Source organism: Phocoena phocoena, chromosome 2 (genome assembly GCF_963924675.1).
Source record: "Phocoena phocoena chromosome 2, mPhoPho1.1, whole genome shotgun sequence".
NCBI classification, from domain to species: Eukaryota; Metazoa; Chordata; class Mammalia; order Artiodactyla; family Phocoenidae; genus Phocoena; species Phocoena phocoena.
The window spans coordinates 101,352,551-101,371,350 of record NC_089220.1 but is presented as its reverse complement, the minus strand read 5'-3'; the positions used below and the strand labels follow the sequence as shown (position 1 = coordinate 101,371,350).

Below are 18,800 nucleotides of genomic sequence, written 5' to 3'. Positions count from 1 at the left end.
AATTCAGCCTTACTAACTAGGTGATGGAAATTTTGACATTTAAGTCTCCCGAAATTCTTGAATTACTTGATTAATACCCAAAATTATTGAGCCACCTGACAATACTATTAAGTCCAAGATGTATTAATATATCACGAGTGTATAACAGATTGGCCTCATGAGGAACTTGACTACGATAATATAAGATCAAGATTTATCTTCTGATATTGCCAGAAATAAAACTGTTTTCACCCTATTGCCTCAACCAGTTTTACCAGGGGGTAGGATGGGAAAAGGAAAGGACCACAATCTTGCATGTAGGACTTAGATTTCTAATAGCCAGGGCCCCTGTAAACAGACGATCTTGGACAGTAGCCCTCACAATCTCTCCATTTGCGCTTTTGTGGTGAGAATATTTTGTCTTTGTAGAATGTGGTTAAGGACACCTTCAGGGCAGAGTCACAAACTGGTGGTCCATGGCTAAAGACAGCCTATGAGTAGGATTGACTCAAAGATGTGTTTTGTTTGGCCCACATGGTGATTTTTTATAATTTTAGAATTGTTACCAGTATTTAAAAATAGAAAAATTGTGCTTCCCTGGTGGCGCAGTGGTTAAGAATCTGCCTGCCAATGCAGGAGACACAGGTTCGAGCCCTAGTCCGGGAAGATCCCACATGCCGTGGAGCAACTAAGCCCGTGCGCCACAACTACTGAGCCTGTGCTCTAGAGCCCATGAGTCACAACTACTGAAGCCCGTGTGTCTAGAGCCCATGCTCCACAACAAGAGAAGCCGCTGCAATGAGAAGCCCGCGCACTGCAGCGAAGAGTAGCCCCTGCTTGCCACGACTAGAGAAAGCCCGCGCGCAGCAGCAAAGACCCAACACAGCCAAAAAAAATACATAAATTTGCTAAAAAAAATAGAAAAATTACACGTAGAACTCTGGATTACTGACCATTCTTGAAAAACTGGAATATCTGATAAAGCCTTACCCCATTCCCACTTAGCCACAGTGGAGGCGGTCTGGGTGGCAGCTGCCCCCCCAGGACATGGCATACATTGTCCACTTCCTCCCTAACTCCACCATGCCCATGTCACTCAGATATCTTACCTGACTGGTCTCAATAAGCTTTGGGGCTATTGAGTACAATCTTAAGTCCTAGAAAGAGAAACCCATTGAGATTTTGGGGCCAGTGACTTCCTGGCCCCACAGATACCATGGGGATAACCTACCTGGGCTGAGATGCAGGACAGCCTCCAACTTCCTGGAGGAAGGATTGTTGGCTACCTTCAAGTGAAGGAATAACTATGGGCAAAGCTTTATCTAGGGAGGTAGTAACAGGGAGACTGAAAACACAGTCCTATTCTTGAGAAGAAAGTCATTTTGGGGCCTGCCACAGGCTCTCCTCTTCCTGTAAGCGTTGTGTCTTTTGTAATTGGAGAGGAAGAACAAATCCCAACCTGTCAGTACACTGGTCTCTGCAAACCTTGTCCCTCTGGCCCATGCTGTAGGTATATGTTACCAGAAGTCCCACCTCCTACTCCATCTGTCTGTATATACCTATTTAGTTTATGTAACTGTGTCCATTGGAACATGTAATGATAGTAGTAACAACAAGAACAACAATAACAAATACTACTTATTGAGTATAATAGCATACATTAGCCCGTTAATCCTCACAAAGACCCTATGAGTTAGGTCCTCTTAACTGTCTCCACTTTACATATCAGGAAACAAAGCTTAGGGAGGTTCAGAGGTCAAGAGAATTCCTCACATACACACTGGCAGTATGTGATAAAGCCCAGGTTTGATTGCACATAATTTTGGCCGCTGGGTGGATGAATGAGCAAACATTTACAGCATGTATACTGTGGGCCAAACATGCTCACTTCTATTACTTCCGTTATTCCTCCCAACACTTAATCCTCATTTGAAAAGTGAAAGACTGGATGACTTAGCAAAAAATCCTATAGCTAATAAGTGGCAGAATCTGAGTCGGGAGCCAGGTTCTCTGATTCCCAGTCCTGTGTTTCTCCTGAGACAACTTCTGCTACCTTGGTGGGGCTGCTTGGTTTGTTTATTAGGACAGAATGCCTCTTCAGGCACGGCTTTCCAGTCAGTTAGTTTTCCAACTGGAAAATAAAACTTTCTCAGTCATAACAAAAATGGTCACAAAGAACCAAGACTGAAATCTGGACATTCCAGTTAAAAATAAAGTACTGGGTGGCATGTAGCCTGAGATAATATCAGAATGTAATCAGTGACCTCTCAAGAACCAGCTGTACTTCAAAAGAGATGATATTAAGGCAGGTTCATCAAAAGAGAGAAATCTGAGATTTGAGAAACAGGTGAATGGGCAAATGGCCAATTTTATAGGTCTCCAAATAGAAAAGAGTACCAAGAACCAACACAGACCTCAGAAATGAGAGATGACTAAACTCCACTATTTCCACTAGGCTGAAAAGAATAGTGCTCTCCTTTTCTGATCTACACCAGGCATTCACTCCTCCCTCAGCTCATCCCAAATAATGTTAGCCTGGACAAGAGCTTGATCATGATCCCAGGGCCAGAATAAGAAACTAATTATTGATTAAGGTGTGTGTGTTCATATCAGGATAACCATGGGGCTGAGTGTGCTGGGTGTGGATGGGGGGTTGCTGAGGACAATTCTCTCTTTATTCAGAGTGGCCCAACAAAGTCAAGTATACCTCAGGTCACCCTCAATCTGGAAGATCACTGAAGATGGAGGAGTTTTGGGCACTGATTTGTTTCTTAGGTTCATTCCAGGGCTTGCAGTTCCCAAAGTGTGTTCCACAGTTTATCAGTTCTGTGAGGTGCTCCTCAAAAAAAGTGGTTTGTGGTCAAGTAAGTCTGGGGACAACGGTATATTCTAGTCCCCTCTTAGAAATTTACAGTGAAGATTAAAGGCTCTGATAACTCCTACAGTTAAGAATAACTACTTAGGGCTTCCCTGGTGGCGCAGTGGTTGAGAGTCCGCCTGCCGATGCAGGGGACACGGGTTCGTGCCCCGGTCTGGGAAGATCCCACATGCCACGGAGCGGCTGGACCCATGAGCCATGGCCACTGAGGCTGTGCGTCCGGAGCCTGTGCTCTGCAATGGGAGAGGCCACAACAGTGAGAGGCCCGCGTACCGCAAAAAAAAAGAAAAGAAAAGAAAACTACTTGTTTTGGTTTAACCCAGTGTTTCCAAAGCATATCTGGGAAGGACGGCATATTTTCTTTCATGTAGTTCTTGTTTGCATTTCACAGAACTAGTGTTCTTCAGAACACAGTTTGAGCGTCTCCTTAAATCACTTGGAAGGGATAAATTCTGCTGAGTGAGCTCTTTTGTGGGAGCAGAGAGGTGAAGAAAATATACATGAACATTAAAAAATTTTCAGTTACAAAGGGTATATGATAAAATATAAGAATTCGTGGGGCTTCCCTGGTGGTCTAGTGGGTAAGACTCCATGCTCCCAATGCAGGGTGCCTGGGTTTGATCCCTGGTCTGGGAACTAGATCCCACATGCATGCCGCAACTAAGAGTACACATGCCACAACTAAAAATCCCACATGCCACAACTAAAGATCCTGCATGCTGCAACAAAGATCCCACGTGCTGCAACTAAGACACAGCACAGCCAAAATAAATAAATAAGTAAATATTAAAAAAACAAGAATCTGTGTCCTTCCCACCCCAGATTTCATATTTTATCCTCAATAGGTGACTAATATCAATACTTTCTGGTGTATTCTGTTAAATGTGTGTATATGTGTGTGTGTTTATACAAATGGGAGTTTTTATACATACCATTTTCTGCCTGCTTTTTCACTTTAAAAGCTTAGCGAGTCTTTCTATATTAGCATTTAAAGGTTGACCCCATTATCTTTAATGGCTGCATAAGAGTCCATTGCAGCAATGCACCCCAATTTCTTTAACCAATTACCTGTTGATAGACACATAGGTTTTTTTGTTTTTTGTTTTTTTGGTATGCGGGCCTCTCATTGTGTGGCCTCTCCCATTGCGGAGCACAGGCTCCGGATGCGCAGGCTCAGCAGCCATGGCTCACGGGTCTAGCCGCTCCGCGGCATGTGGGATCTTCCCGGACCGGGGCACGAACCTGTGTCGCCTGCATCGGCAGGTGGACTCTCAACCACTGTGCCACCAGGGAAGCCCAAGGCATAGGTTTTGAGGGGAGGTTTCCTGCTAAGAAAGTTTTACACAGAGTCTAAGCCATGAGTCTGAGCCAATTCTAGGACGAGAGGGACTAAGCCCTTGGGTCCTTTTTGGTCTTCGCTGACCATCCCAAACCTGTACCTTAGATCATATCAGCCAATCTATCAAGATGGCTGAGGGGGGGCGGTGCATATTTTGCTGGCATATTTTCTTTTAAAGCATTTGCTTTGCTTTCCAGGGTCAGTGAACGTAGCAATCCTACCTCAGATGTGAAATAAGGTGCCCACTAGATGCATGGAGTCACTGCTGGGCTCTTTCAGCATCTTGATGTATTGTATGGGTTGTCTCACTTCTGTGAGGCTTCCCTTCCTCAAAGACCTCACTTTATGCCATATCTCCATCACAAGGCTGATGAGTAAGGAGGAGCCAGCTTCTGCTCTCATCCCATGTTCTCTTTTCTTGTCAAGTAATGAGAACATGTTGTAGAAAACTTTGTCATTAAAGAAAAACTAAGCAGCTCCACTTCTGGAAAGTAAAAAACAAAAATACTTCCCCTTTGAAAGTAATGAAAATAGCAAGTTTTCTGGGTCAAAATTAAAACTGAGGGATCACAAGCACAGTTTTGTTTGGCAGAATCAGATTTGGCTTCATGAGTCTGCAGCCCTTAGATCAGTGACTCAGAACAGACGTTTCTCCCCAGGTTCTTTGGAACTCTGAAATTTCCCAAGTTAGTCTGGCCCTTCATGTTCACTGATGATAAGGGGAATCCCACAGGAAAATCCTTCTTCAGCTGATACTGACTCAGGGTCTCAGGACTTGAAGAGGATCAGCCTCATTTAGAGAAAGCATGGGGTTTCCTAGTCATTCATGGTCACACATCCCATGTGGGAGAAAGGGAGCAGAGAGCTGTTCTCTAGAGTGAGTGCTCTTCACCACCATACCCACATTCATCAGTCTTCTTTTTTGTCAGTTTTCCACCTCACAGTAATCATTTCTGGTTGGTGATATACCTGGACACCCTAGCAAAAGCAAATGCAAACCTGTTCTGGAAGAGCAACTTCACAGGTTCAGGCCGTACAGATTTCCCACACTGAATAATAAACCTTCCTGAAGAGCTTACAATACAAATTTACAAAACACTAAAGGAAATGATCCTTTGTGAATGAGACAGTGGATAAAATAAGCAAGATGATTAGCAACTCCAGAACTTGAGATGATGGAAATAAAATATCATAAAATACTGTAAATATGTTAGGCTTTAGTAAGTTAAACAGATTAAAAATAAACACACAAGGAGGGAAAAGAAAAGTAATTAAGTAAAAGAACCAAATGGAACTTCTAGAAATGAAAACATATTAATGAAACTGAAGACTTAATGAAGGTATTAAACAGAAGACTAGATATAACTGAATAGGAAATTAGTGAATCAGAAGACAGATTTAAGAACACTACAGAAAATTCATCATAGAGAGGTTGAGATAGATTTATGAAAGAATGGTTAAGAGACATATAGGAAAAAGTGAGAGGGTCAAGCATATATACAAATATAATAGGAATTCTAAAAGGAGAAAATAGTCTGGAGAAGAGGAAAGGTGATAAGCTGAGAATTTTCTAGAATTGGTGAAAATTGCAAATCTTTACATTGAAGATGAACAGTGAATCCTGAGCACTACAAAGATTCATTCCTAGTCATATTATAGTGAAGTTTCAGGAAAAAGAAGAAACTTGTAATAGTAGGCAGAGAAATGCAGGTTATTAAGGACAAAAATTAGACCAGTAACAGACTTGTCAATAGCAATAATAAAGACATTGGGATGGTACCTGCAAAATGATAAACAAAACCAATCATCAACCTAAAGTTTATCAACTAATTTATCACTGAACCTTGAGAATGAAATAAAGACATAGGCAAACAAAGACTGAGAAAGTTTATCCCTAACACACCCTTCCTGAAAAATTTCCTTAAGAAAGTTTATTTTATTGCACAAAGAAAATTGCACCTGAAAGAAAGTAATGAATGGATGCAGTAATGATTAGCAGGTAAACTGGTAAATGATAGTAAATTTAAATAAGTATTCACTCTTAAAAACACTAATATTAAGAATAATGAGAATAGAATATTAGATAACAATGGCATAAGATGGAGTGGTTGATTACAATGAGGCTTTTAAAAAGTTTTTGTGTTGTTCAGAAGCAAAGAGATTAATTCACTTTAAAGTTTGTGAATGCAATAATAACATTTTTAAATGTAAGGATAAGTACTTAAAGAATAGAAAGTGTAAGCAGAGGAGAAAAGGGAGAAACAAATCTGATCAACTCAATGGGAGAATGTAAGAAAGGTCAAAGCAGAAACTACTAAGTGGAAAACAAAGAAACCACATTAAAAATTAAAGAAAGGGCATCACCACAGGTACAGAAGAGATTTTTAAAAGCTGTAAGCAAATACTATGAAAAATCATCTCAAAATTACTGCTTTCACTATGTTAATTTTGAAAGTATTAACAATTTTGAAAAACTACATTTGAAAACAGAAATGAAGTGTACAGTTCCCTAGGAAAAAAATAAATTGCCAAAATGGAATTAAGAATAGAAAATCTAAATGAGACATAGCTTTAGAGAAGCCTTCTCTCACACATCTCTCTCTCTTTTTCTCTCTCCTTCTCCCTTTTTCAGTTCACATGCTAAGTAATCTTTAAGAAACATAATCCTCATTTTATACAAAATGTTCCAGAAAACATAAAAAGAGGGAAAAATTCCAAAACATTTCATGAAGCTAATATAACTTTGGTAGTAAAACTAGACAAGGGCAACATAATAAATGAAATTATAGTTCAGATCCTTAATAAGACATTGCAAACTGAATGCTGCATGAGTAGGTGGGAATTAATCTCAGGAATGTAATGATGATTTAACCCAGAAATATTTATCAATGTAATTTTCTTTATCAACAGATAAGAAGCCCTTGTGCTTATTTTAATAGATGTAGAAAGGTATTTTTTTTTAAAAATTCAACAATCTTTCCTAATGAGAGTTTTAGTAAATGAGGAACACACAGGAGTTTCCTTTCTCAAATCAAGAATGTCTACCAGGGCTTCCCTGGTGGCACAGTGGTTGAGAATCTGCCTGCCAATGCAGGAGACACAGGTTCGAGCCCTGGTCTGGGAAGATCCCACAAGCTGCCTAGCAACTGGACCTGTGAACCACAATTACTGAGCCTGCGCGTCTGGAGCCTGTGCTCTGCAACAAGAGAGGCTGCGATAGTGAGAGGCCCGCGCACCGCGGTGAAGAGTAGCCCCCACTTGCCACAAGTAGAGAAAGCCCTCGTACAGAAACGAAGACCCAACACAGCCATAAATAAATAAATAAATTGGGAGTATCATTCTCTGTTTAAAAAAAATGTCTACCAAAAACTTACAGAAACTATCACGTTTCATGGTAAAATACCAGAAGCAGATTTTTGAAAGTTGGGAATAGAACAAGAATGCTGCAATTATAGCTTCTAATAACATTGAACAAGAGGTTTTAACCACTATAATAAGATAGTAAGAAGAAATTAACAATTTAAGGACTAAAAAGAAAGAAAATAAAAACTCTCATATTCTCAGAAAAAAGTATTATCTGTGTCAGCACAGTCCAATAATGCATTTTTCAGTGAGAGAAAAGTTCTACATCTGTGTCGTCCAATATGGTAGTCAGTAGTCATATATGGCTCTTGAGCACGTGAAGTGGAACTAGGTAGACTGAGGAACTAAATTTTTAATTTTATTTAAGATTAATTTTAAGTAGCCACATATGGCTAGTGGCCCTCAAATTTGACGGCCTTGATCTATACAGAATAGCCAAGATAATCTATAAACTTGTTTGAATTAATAAGGGAATTACCAAGTTTGCTGAATGTAAAATCAATATACAAAAATCAATATTGTTCTTAAACCCTAGTAATAACCAATTAGAAAATATAATTTTTAAAAGGTACTATTCACAATAGTGATAATAACCATAAAGTAGCTAAAAATATATCAAACAAATATTTCCCTGGCACTAGCAAAGGCATAAAGGCTTACCTATCCCAATGTCTAAAAGGCCAAATTAGAGCTAGTTTTTTAGCTTATGACTTAATTATTATTGTTTTTAGTTGTAGTATACAGAGAATTTTTCATGGACCTGCTCTTTCCTTAGTGCTACGAGTAGCCCTTATTAGTCATTTATACCACAGTGTGAGTGAGCTTGAGATGCTTCCCTTAAGAGCAGTTTTCGAGAAGAGGGAGGCAAATGGCATCAGACTCCCAGTGTCTGGGGGAAAACTAATTTTACATATGAAAGGCCAGTGAGTCCTGCATATATACTCTGTCATCTTTTCAGTGCTCCCTTTGCTCCATGCCTTATCAACATGCAAAGCTTTTTACTAGAGAAAGGCAAAATGCACATTTTCTAATAAAGCAGAAACAATTACTTTGAATAACCTTTGAGAAGAACCATGTAGATTTATTAAAAATTAGATTTTTAATTTACATGTATATTAAAAATTGTGTTTTTGCAGAAGTTTCTTGTTTACACATCCCCACAAGCCTCAACAAAATTGAAGATTATACTCACCATGAAAGATTTCATCAGGGTTTGTTTTAGAACACTCTAAATAGAAATCAAACCTTTCAGGAAATTATTGGCTTTAGCCAGACGATACAAAGTTTAACTTTTCAGCATACAGTATTAAGATATTATTTCTTTAGCTCCCACCTTGAATAGTAGGGGAAGACACAATACTATTTGCATGAGTAGAATAGTGAATGGCTAAAAGCCACTTTCCTTTACTTAACTCAGACAGGATGGGATCATGAAATAGGTTCTTGTTAAGAAATAAAGAGGGTTTTAACTTTTTTGGTTACAAAATACATAGATGTTTAGTTCACTTCCTCTTCTGTATTATTTGCAGAGCACTTAGAATTGTAACTGAATTTGCCTCACTTCCCTATACCACAGGTCACCTTGAGATGAAGTTAGGCCCGGGGCAGTAACCACTCTCCCCTTTGGGACCGGATTATCAAGTAACATGACCCCAGGGTTTCTGTCTCCCTGAGGGCGATTTTCCAGTAAAGAGTGACGAGAATCAGAAGAATCTTGGACTTTTATTTTCTCTCTCTGTTCCTTCCAATGCCCTTCTCCCCCACACTACCCCTGCCTAACAAGTCACCATAGATGAGAGGTGAGGATGGTCAAGAGGGAATGTATTTTCAACACCTTGAAAATACTTGAACAAATCAGATACAAAGAGGTTTTCAGAGACCAGAAAACATATTGCTCTCTCTTATTTTACACTAGTTCCATTTTTGAATTCACATTTGTTTCTCAGTGTTGGCTTAGTCTCCTAAAGTATTATGTATTTACCCAATGCAAAGAACTTTAAAAAAAATTAGGTATGATTAGCATATAACAATTTGTTTCAGGTGTACGACATACTAATTCAATATTTGTTTATATAATGAGCACCACAATAAGTCTAGTTAACATCTATCACCACACATAGTTACACTTTTTTTTTTTTTTTTTTTTTTGCGGTACGCGGACCTCTTACTGTTGTGGCCTCTCCCGTTGCAAAGCACAGGCTCCGGATGCGCAGGCTCAGCGGCCATGGCTAACGGGCCCAGCCGCTCCGCGGCATGTGGGATCTTCCCAGACCAGGGCACAAACCCGTGTCCCCTGCATCGGCAGGCGGACCCTCAACAACTGCACCACCAGGGAAGCCCAGTTACACATTTTTTTATCTTGTGATGAGAACTTTTAAGATACACTCTCTTAGCAATTTTCATATATGTAATATGGTATTATTAACTGTAGTCACCATGCTGTACATTACCAAAGAACTTTTAATGTACAAAGTTTATGGACAAAAATAACTTATTGTTATTTTTTTATAACAAATCAGAGAATACTCACAATCATTATAAATGTGCCCAAGAACTCGGAGAGCATTTCTTTAGCTAAGCTGCTCTTCAAGACCAGTCTCTGCTTCAAGCTTTTTTTCTTTTGTTCCATCTCAGGCTGCATCTTGGGGCCTCTGCAAGGACCACCCTTTTCACCAATACCTGCTTCTTCTGGTCCCTATTTCACTGGCACATGGAAGTTTTAACAACTGCTCACAGATTCCTGGAGATGCCTGATTAGATAATATGGCTGTACAAATCCAGTCCCAATTAGAGCCTGTGGCTTAATCCTCTTCTGGTGAAACTGTCATTCCCTGTTTGCTGCTGTTTATTTGAAATGGCATATTAGAACCTGAAATCCTGAAAACAGTCTTTTTTGTACCTGATGGATTAATCATTACCTTTATTTTCAAGGTATTTTTTTTTCTCTGTTGGGTTTTTTTTCAAGAGATGAGAAAAGATATATTTTGGTTGCGTTGCCAAACCACAGTAATGGGCTCCAGTCCAGGAGAGATTTACATGTTGCACAATTGCAAGCTTCTGATGTTTTTTTCCTATTCAGAATTGGTTGGTTGAGGTGTAGTTTGGAATTGTCAGATCAGGTATATACACATCTAATGTAAACATTCTTTTCTGAAGGAGCTTTCATGCAAATTGGAGAACAAGAAGAAAAATAAGATGTGTTGTTCAACAAGATTAATCACTCTTTTTTCTTCCAGTAACATTTCAGTGATTTAATTACACCTCCCTGAGGGTGTTAAGAACCACTGCATTCGTTCTAGAGATGGAGAAATTAACGTACAGAGACACCATTCCAAGTCTCACATGGCAAGTCTGTAGGACAGGATGGGATCTACTCCTCTGTCACTGTAGCTGGGGTTCATCTGCTGAGGATAGCTTGGGATCGAGAATCAGAAAGATGGAGAAGCCAACTTCTTAAGAAGCATTCTAGTTTGAAAACCAAGTTACTCTCCTTCATTTTCCATGAAATATTTAGGCAAAATACATACAAATAAACAATAGTAGCTTGAAAGACTATACTGCTTGGAGATCACTAAGCCAGAAGGAGATCAATCTGAGTATATGTCACCCCAATTAAACAAGAAAGGGAGTAAACATGCCTAAACAAGGCTCCTAGATTATATCTTTTAAGTTTGATGAATTAATATCCTTACAGGCAATAAACTGTGTTCAGGACTAGCTTCTCATCATGTCAAGTATTCAAGCCTTGTTTTTCAAAACTAGTTTGTGAGAGGAGGTAGAATCCAGCAGTTGTTTCTGAATACCAAGGCAGTCCCATGGAATTAGTACCCTTGCTGTGTGCTTCCTCCCAGTCCTCCCACAGAAAAGCCTGCTCTTTTTCAGACCCTCCCCTATCTTTGCAGGAGGCCCACAGTCATTCCCAGTTGAGGAGGCAGGCTGGAAGAGGGGCCTGGAAAAAACAGCTATAGAGATTTCAAGGACAGAAGACATACCTAGTCTGTAGGTGAAATCAAGTGTTAAGGCCTAAAGAGGTTCTAACTTGCCTGAGGGCATGCCATTGCAGAGCCAAAACAGGAATGAGCATTTTGACTGTAACTCCTGGTTAACTTATGGATACCATCCCACTACTGGGCATATACCCTGAGAAAACCATAATTCAAAAAGAGGCATGCATGTACCACGATGTTCATTGCAGCTCTATTTACAATAGCCAGGACATGGAAGCAGCCTAAGTGTCCATCAACAGATGAACGGGTAAAGAAGATGTGGCACATATATACAATGGAATATTACTCAGCCATAAAAAGAAACAAAATTGAGTTATTTGTAGTGAGGTGGATGGACCTAGAATCTATCATACAGAGTGAAGTAAGTCAGAAAGAGAAAAACAAATACCCTATGCTAACACATATATATGGAATCTAAAAAAAAAAATTGTTCTGAAGAACCTAGGGGCAGGACAGGAATAAAGACGCAGATGTAGAGGAATCAACTTGAGGACACAGGGAAGGGGAAGGGGAAGCTGGGACGAGGTGAGAGAGTAGCATTAACAGATATGCACTACCAAATGTAAAATAGATAGCTAGTGGGAAGCAGCTGCATAGCATAGGGAGATCAGCTTGGTGCTTTGTGACCACCTAGAGGGGTGGGATAGGGAGGGTGGGAGGGAGACATAAGAGGGAGGGGGATATATGTATGCATATAGCTGACTCACTTTGTTATAAAGCAGAAACTAACACACCATTGTAAAGCAATTATACTCCAAGAGTTATTTATGACCATGCTATTCCCAGGTCCCAGTGGATGGACCAGAGAGACAGGACTTCATTGTGATTACAACTAATACCACACAAGGGTGTTCTGTGGTCTCTCCATTCCCTCACCTAACAAATATTTATGGCATACTCATTATGTGCCAAACACTGTACTTAACAAAAGCACATGGGGTTCTTGCCCCTTATAGAGCTTAGAGTCTCATGAGGGAGAGAGACGTGAGTGAACTAATCATAAACACAGAAATGTGAAATTACAACAGAAATGTATGCTCTGAAGACAGAGGACATATTTCTGTAAGCAGATGTAAGAGGGGGATTTCATCTTGCCAGAGATCTCTGATAGCTTTTCCAAGGACATCATGTCTGAGCTGAGGTCAGAAACAAGTGTAGTGGGGAATGTCTTGTGGGCTGGGGATGGGAACAGTATGATGTGTATCCAAGAATGAAAGAGAGGCAGCAAAGGAGCACAGTGCGGAATGAACCTGAAGCTGTGGGCAGGGATCGGACCATAGTGACCCTTGTAAATCAAGTTTAGGGTAAGAGCAATAATAAGTCACTGAAGTGGTTTAAGCAGGAGCAGGACACCATCAGATTTGAGTTTTAAAACTCATGTCCATGGCACATAATGTTTGAATAAACATATGTTGAGGTAGGGAGTGAGGAGAACCCTCATCCTAGCTGTGAGGTGGAAAGGGGATTGGTGGGGGCCTAAGGTGGGTATATGTAGACATTGGGGGATATTCCAGAATTCCAGGACTAGGTGGTGGCTTTCACAATGGAGAGAAATGGAGGGACTTGAGAGTTCTTTATATCTTAAATTGGAAGGACTTGATGGATTGGATATGAAGGATGAGGAAAAGAAACTCAAGTTTGATGGCTGTATTCCTGGCTTGTTGGGGAAGGAGGTGCTAAGCCTCCAGAGAGGAAATGCTGGAAGAGGACCAGGACTGCAAGGGAAGGTCATGAATTCTGCTTGTGCAGGTTGAGACCTCAGGGGCTCTCTGGTGCTTCTGAGAGAAGATGTCAAGTAGGAAGTGATATAGGTCTGTATTTAGAGGCAAGGTTCTTGTGCTCATCGAGGTGATAACTGAAGCCATAAATAAAGATGAGGTTACCTAAAATTAAGTTAAATTTTTAAAAAAGATAAGGTTACCTGAGGGGAGAGTTTGAAGAAAGCACAGGTTAAGCTTGTGGTACTGAACATTTCAGGCTTAAGTGGAGGAGATGAAATATTTATCATTTCTTTCAGTCTACCTTCAGAGGACAGTTACACTTTTTACCTGCATCACCATGAATTCGTCATCAGACCTAACTCACTCACACCCCCCTTTGCAAAGCACCCTCATGCCAAAGTTCCTGTTAGAAATATGGGGCTGCTTAGTCTCTTTCATTCATTCAGAAGAACCTTTCATTATTTACCATATGTCAGGCACAGCATTAAGCAGTAGGGATTCAAAAATAAGGAATACAAATCTCTGCTTCTAAGGAGTTATATAGTCTGCATGACAATTACCTCCAAATGAACACATCATATGGTAAAATAGAAGCATGCGCAAAGTACTGAACGAGAAATCCAGCTATCACTGCATGGATATCCTAGAGGTTACCGTGCTGCCAACATATTGGCTCATCCTGCCACCAACAGTCCTAAAATTGTGCTTACCTAGACACAGTGCCATGCTGAATCTATGGAGCTAGCCTACCCAGCTCTTTTATTTATTTATTTGTTGCCTCAGTTTCCTCATCTTTTATTTTTTTAAATTTTTATTGGAGTATAGTTGATTTACAATATTGTACCCAGCTCTTTTATTGCTCCCTGACTCTGTCCCTCCGTGACCCTGACATTCTCTTCTCTGCTTTTGCCTTGAGAAGAGAAACCATCTTTGCCTCCATCATGGGATTCAACAAATCTGTTGTTCGTAAGGATAATCATCTCACACTCTGACCTTTACTGCCCAACCTCTTCTACTTTGGCCAAATGTATCCCCACTCTAGTTCAGAAGCCCCTTTCATGGCCACTGTTGGAACTGTGTCACCATCTCCTCTCTCAAAATCTTTCATACCAAGACACATCCCACTGACTAAAACTTCCAGTTCCCGCCTTTCACCCACTCTCTTTCACAAATCTGCTTTACATCCTCTTCATTGATTACAGTTTCTCAACTCCTCCCTCTCCACCCAGCCCTTACCTCACTGTCACCCGGGTTAATGATGCACTTACCAGCGTCTCTGGTTCCACTGACCCCTTGACTTTCTTCTACACCCACATTGCCAAAGCCCAACTCTGAGTAAATCCAGTGATCGATTTTTCTCAAATGCTCTCTTCCCACACTGTGAATAATGCTGGAAAAATTATATAAATGTGTCGATTGACCCTAGAGATAGTTGCAATCTAGCATCAGCAGTGGTCCCATATCCTTAGTTAACCTTTTATTTCAAAGGTTCCAGACTTCAGGGTGCATTTGGACACCCAACTTCAGAGGGTATGATTTGGTAGCTCCGGGATGGAGCTCAGGAATCTCACACATATACCTGATACTCCAGATACCATGCACTATTTCATTCTCTGCAGCTGTAATACACCTCTTCCATGCCCCTCCAGTTCCCTGTCCCGGTCCTCCTACTTAGCTGATGACCTTTTCTCCCAATCCACTGGGAAAACAAATGGGTTCATTAGCTATAATACTTTTGTACCTCTTCTCCTCAAAAAGTTGCCCTAATTTTATTTATATTGTCCTTTCCCTTCTTTCTTTCTAAAGTTAACCCTGATGCTGGTGTACTGTCCCAGCCCCTCTGAGATCTTGGCTGATTAACATTCTCCTCACTCTCTCAATCTCTATCCCCCATTGGCTTCTTTCCTGGGGCCTAAAAACAAGCTTAAGTCTTGACTATCCTGAAAAACGTTCCTTCAGAATTGTTTCACCTCAAATTCCACAGTCTTAGTCAATTTGGGCTACTATATCAAGACCCGTAAACTGGGTGGCTGAAGCAACAAGCTTTTATTTCTCACAGTTCTGGAGGCTGAAAGTCTGAGTAGGATACCAGTAAGGTTGGGAGCGGGTGAGAGCTCCTTTCCTGGGTATAGACAGCCACCTTCTTGTTGCATCCTCACATGGCTGAGAGTTCTAGTCTTTTTATCCTCTTTTAAGAGTACCAGTCCCACCATGGAGACTCTACCTCCATAACTTCATTCAAAACCAGTTTCCCTCAAAGTCCCCCCGCTCCAAACACCACCGCATTTGGAAATTAGGGCCTCAGTGTATGAGGACACGAACATTCAATTCATAGCAACCATTTCATGTCTCATCTGCTTTTTTTCTTTTCTAGTTGGGGTAAAAAATAACCACTTTACCTTGAGCAAAAAATCATACTAAACTGAAAAAAAAATCAAAAGTATTTAAATTAAAACAAAAATCTGTCATAATCCCAGCCCTCATAGATAATCACTGTTAACAGATTGAAATATATCCCTCCAGAATTTTTTTCAGTAGATCTATATAAATATTTTTTTTCTAAAAGTGGGTTATATTATACATACTAGATTAATGTGTTTTCTCTTCAGAATTTCTGTCTTCTTTCTATGCCAATGTATAACTCATCTTATTAATGACTGTAATATTCAATTGTACAAATGCACCATAATTTAAACAACTTCCTTTCAATAGACAATTGGTTGTCGCTATTTTCCCCCCATTAAATGAACATCTTAGTGTATATAATTATCTATCTATCTCTTAGCACAATGGCCTAGAAGTTGAATTACTGGTCAAAGAATATGCATATATTCTGGGTTATAAAAGTACCTATTTCTCCGGGACTTCCCTGGTGGTCCAGTGGTTAAGACTCTTTGCTTCCACCACAGGGGGCACAGGTTCGATCCGATTCTGCATGCCGTGTGTGGGGGATTCTGCATGCGGCCAGCGGGGGAAAAGTACCTATTTCTCCCATTCTCTTTAGTATTGGTTAATGTAAATTCTTTCTAATTCTTTTCCGACTATAGCAGTTAAAAAATTACATTGTTTTAGTAGGCATTTCTTTGGTTAACAGTGAGGTTGGGCATCTTTCATGTGTTAGCTATTTGTGTTTATTCTTTTATACGTTTTAAATTTATGTGTGTTTATTCTTTTATAAATTTTAAATTGATGTTCTCCACCCCTTTTTCATCCATTTCATTTTTTATTTATTAATTTTTGTCACTCTTTATAAGAATATAAATCTTTGTTATATGTGGCAAATCATTTTCCACTTAATCTTTTATCTTTAATTTATAATGATGATGTGTGAGTGCAATAGAGAAGTTTATAAAATTTGTGTACTTAAGTCTATAAATATTTTTCTGTATGGCTACTAAATTAGTTATTTATGCTAAAAAGGCCTACTCTATCCCCAAATTACAAAAATATTAAACTTTGTCTTATGTTTTATTCCAATATTTTCATGATTTTAATTTTCACAATTAAGTTTTTAATTTTTTAAGAATATATTATGAGGTACAGTATAAGGTAGAATTCTAATACATTTCCAAAATATTTTGACAAGTTTTGCAACACTATTTGGTTTGAAATTCCATCTACGCTACAATAAAAAATTCCTGAAAGTAGAATTGTAATTTTTTTAACATCTTTATTGGAGTATAATTGCTTTTATAATGGTGTGTTAGTTTCTGCTTTATAACAAAGTGAATCAGTTATACATATACATATGTTCCCATATCTCTTTCTCTTGCGTCTCCCTCCTTCCCACTCTCCCTATCCCACCCCTCTAGGTGGTCACAAAGCACCGAGCTGATTTCCCTGTGCTTTGCGGCTGCTTCCCACTAGCTATCTGTTTTATGTGTGGTAGTGTACATATGTCCATGCCACTCTCTCACTTTGTCACAGCTTACCCTTCCCCCTCCCCATATCCTCAGGTCCATTCTCTAGTAGGTCTGTGTCTTTATTCCCATCTTGCCCCTAGGATCTTCATGACCTGTTTCTTCTTTCCTTTCTTTTACATTCCATATGTATGTGTTAGTATTTGTTTTTCTCTTTCTGACTTACTTCACTCTGTATGACAGACTCTAGGTCCATCCACCTCACTACAAATAACTCAATTTCGTTTCTTTTTATGGCTGAGTAATATTCCATTGTATATATGTGCCACGTCATCTTTATCCATTCATCTGTCGATGGACACTTAGGTTGCTTCCATGTCCTGGCTATTGTAAATAGAGCTGCAATGAACGTTTTGGTACATGACTCTTTTCAAATTATGGTTTTCTCAGGGTATATGCCCATTAGTGGGATTGCTGGGTCGTATGGTAGTTCTACTTTTAGTTTTTTTAAGGAACCTCCATACTGTTCTCCATAGTGGCTGTATCAATTTACATTCCCACCAACAGTGCAAGAGGGTCCCCTTTTCTCCAAACCCTCTCCAGCATTTATTGTTTGTAGATTTTTTGATGATGGCCATTCTGACTGGTGTGAGATGATATCTCATTGTACTTTTGATTTGCATTTCCCTAATGATTAATGATGTTGGGCATTCTTTCATGTGTTTGTTGGCAATCTGTCTATCTTCTTTGGAGAAATGTCTATTTAGGTCTTCTGCCCATTATTGGATTAGGTTGTGTTTTTTTGATGCTGAACTGCATGAGTTGCTTGTAAATTTTGGAGATTAATACTTTGTCAGTTGCTTCATTTGCAAATATTTTCTCCCATTCTGAGGGTTGTCTTTTGGTCTTGTTTATGGTTTCCTTTGCTGTGCAAAAGCTTTGAAGTTTCATTAGGTCCCATTTGTTTATTTTTGCTTTTATTTCCATTTCTCTAGGACGTGGGTCAAAAAGGATCTTACTGTCATTGATGTCATAGAGTGTTCTGCCTATGTTTTCCTCTAAGAGTTTTATAGTGTCTGGACTTACATTTAGGTCTTTAACCCATTTTGAGTTTATTTTTGTGTATGGTGTTAGGGAGTGATCTAATCTCATACTTTTACATGTACCTGTCCAGTTTTCCCAGCACCACTTATTGAAGAGGCTGTCTTTTCCCCACTGTATATTCCTGACTCCTTTATCAAAGATAAGGTGACCATATGTGCGTGGGTTTATCTCTGGGTTTTCAGTCCTGTTCCATTGATCTATAATTCTGTTTTTGTGCCAGTGCCATACTGCCTTGATTACTGTAGCTTTGTAGTATAGTCTGAAGTCAGGGAGCCCGATTCCTCCAGCTCTGTTTCTCTTTCTCAAAATTGCTTTGGCTATTCGGGGTCCTTTGTGTTTCCGTACAAATTGTGAAATTTTTAGTTCTAGTTCTGTGAAAAATGCCATTGGTAGTTTGATAGGGATTGCATTGAATCAGTAGATTGCTTTGGGTAGTATAGTCATTTTCACAATATTGATTCTTCCAATCCAGGAACATGGTATATCTCTCCAACTATTTGTATCATCTTTAATTTCTTTCATCAGTGTCTTATAATTTTCTGCATACAG

The 18,800-nt window shown here is 39.5% G+C and overlaps 1 protein-coding gene across 2 annotated transcripts in view; it reads right to left on the bottom strand.

Annotated features, from left to right (window-relative positions):
* The window catches only part of AQP9 (aquaporin 9), a 35,398-nt gene extending 24,858 nt beyond the window's left edge, over positions 1-10,540 (bottom strand). The window contains exon 1 of one of the 2 annotated variants that reach the window (XM_065870912.1): positions 10,090-10,540. In XM_065870912.1, coding sequence (XP_065726984.1) covers positions 10,090-10,200 — 111 coding nt within the window. In that variant the 5' untranslated portion in view covers positions 10,201-10,540. The remainder of the gene's footprint in view (positions 1-10,089) is intronic. The other variant, XM_065870913.1, reaches the window with a different exon arrangement.
* Between the last annotated feature and the right edge of the window lie 8,260 nt (positions 10,541-18,800).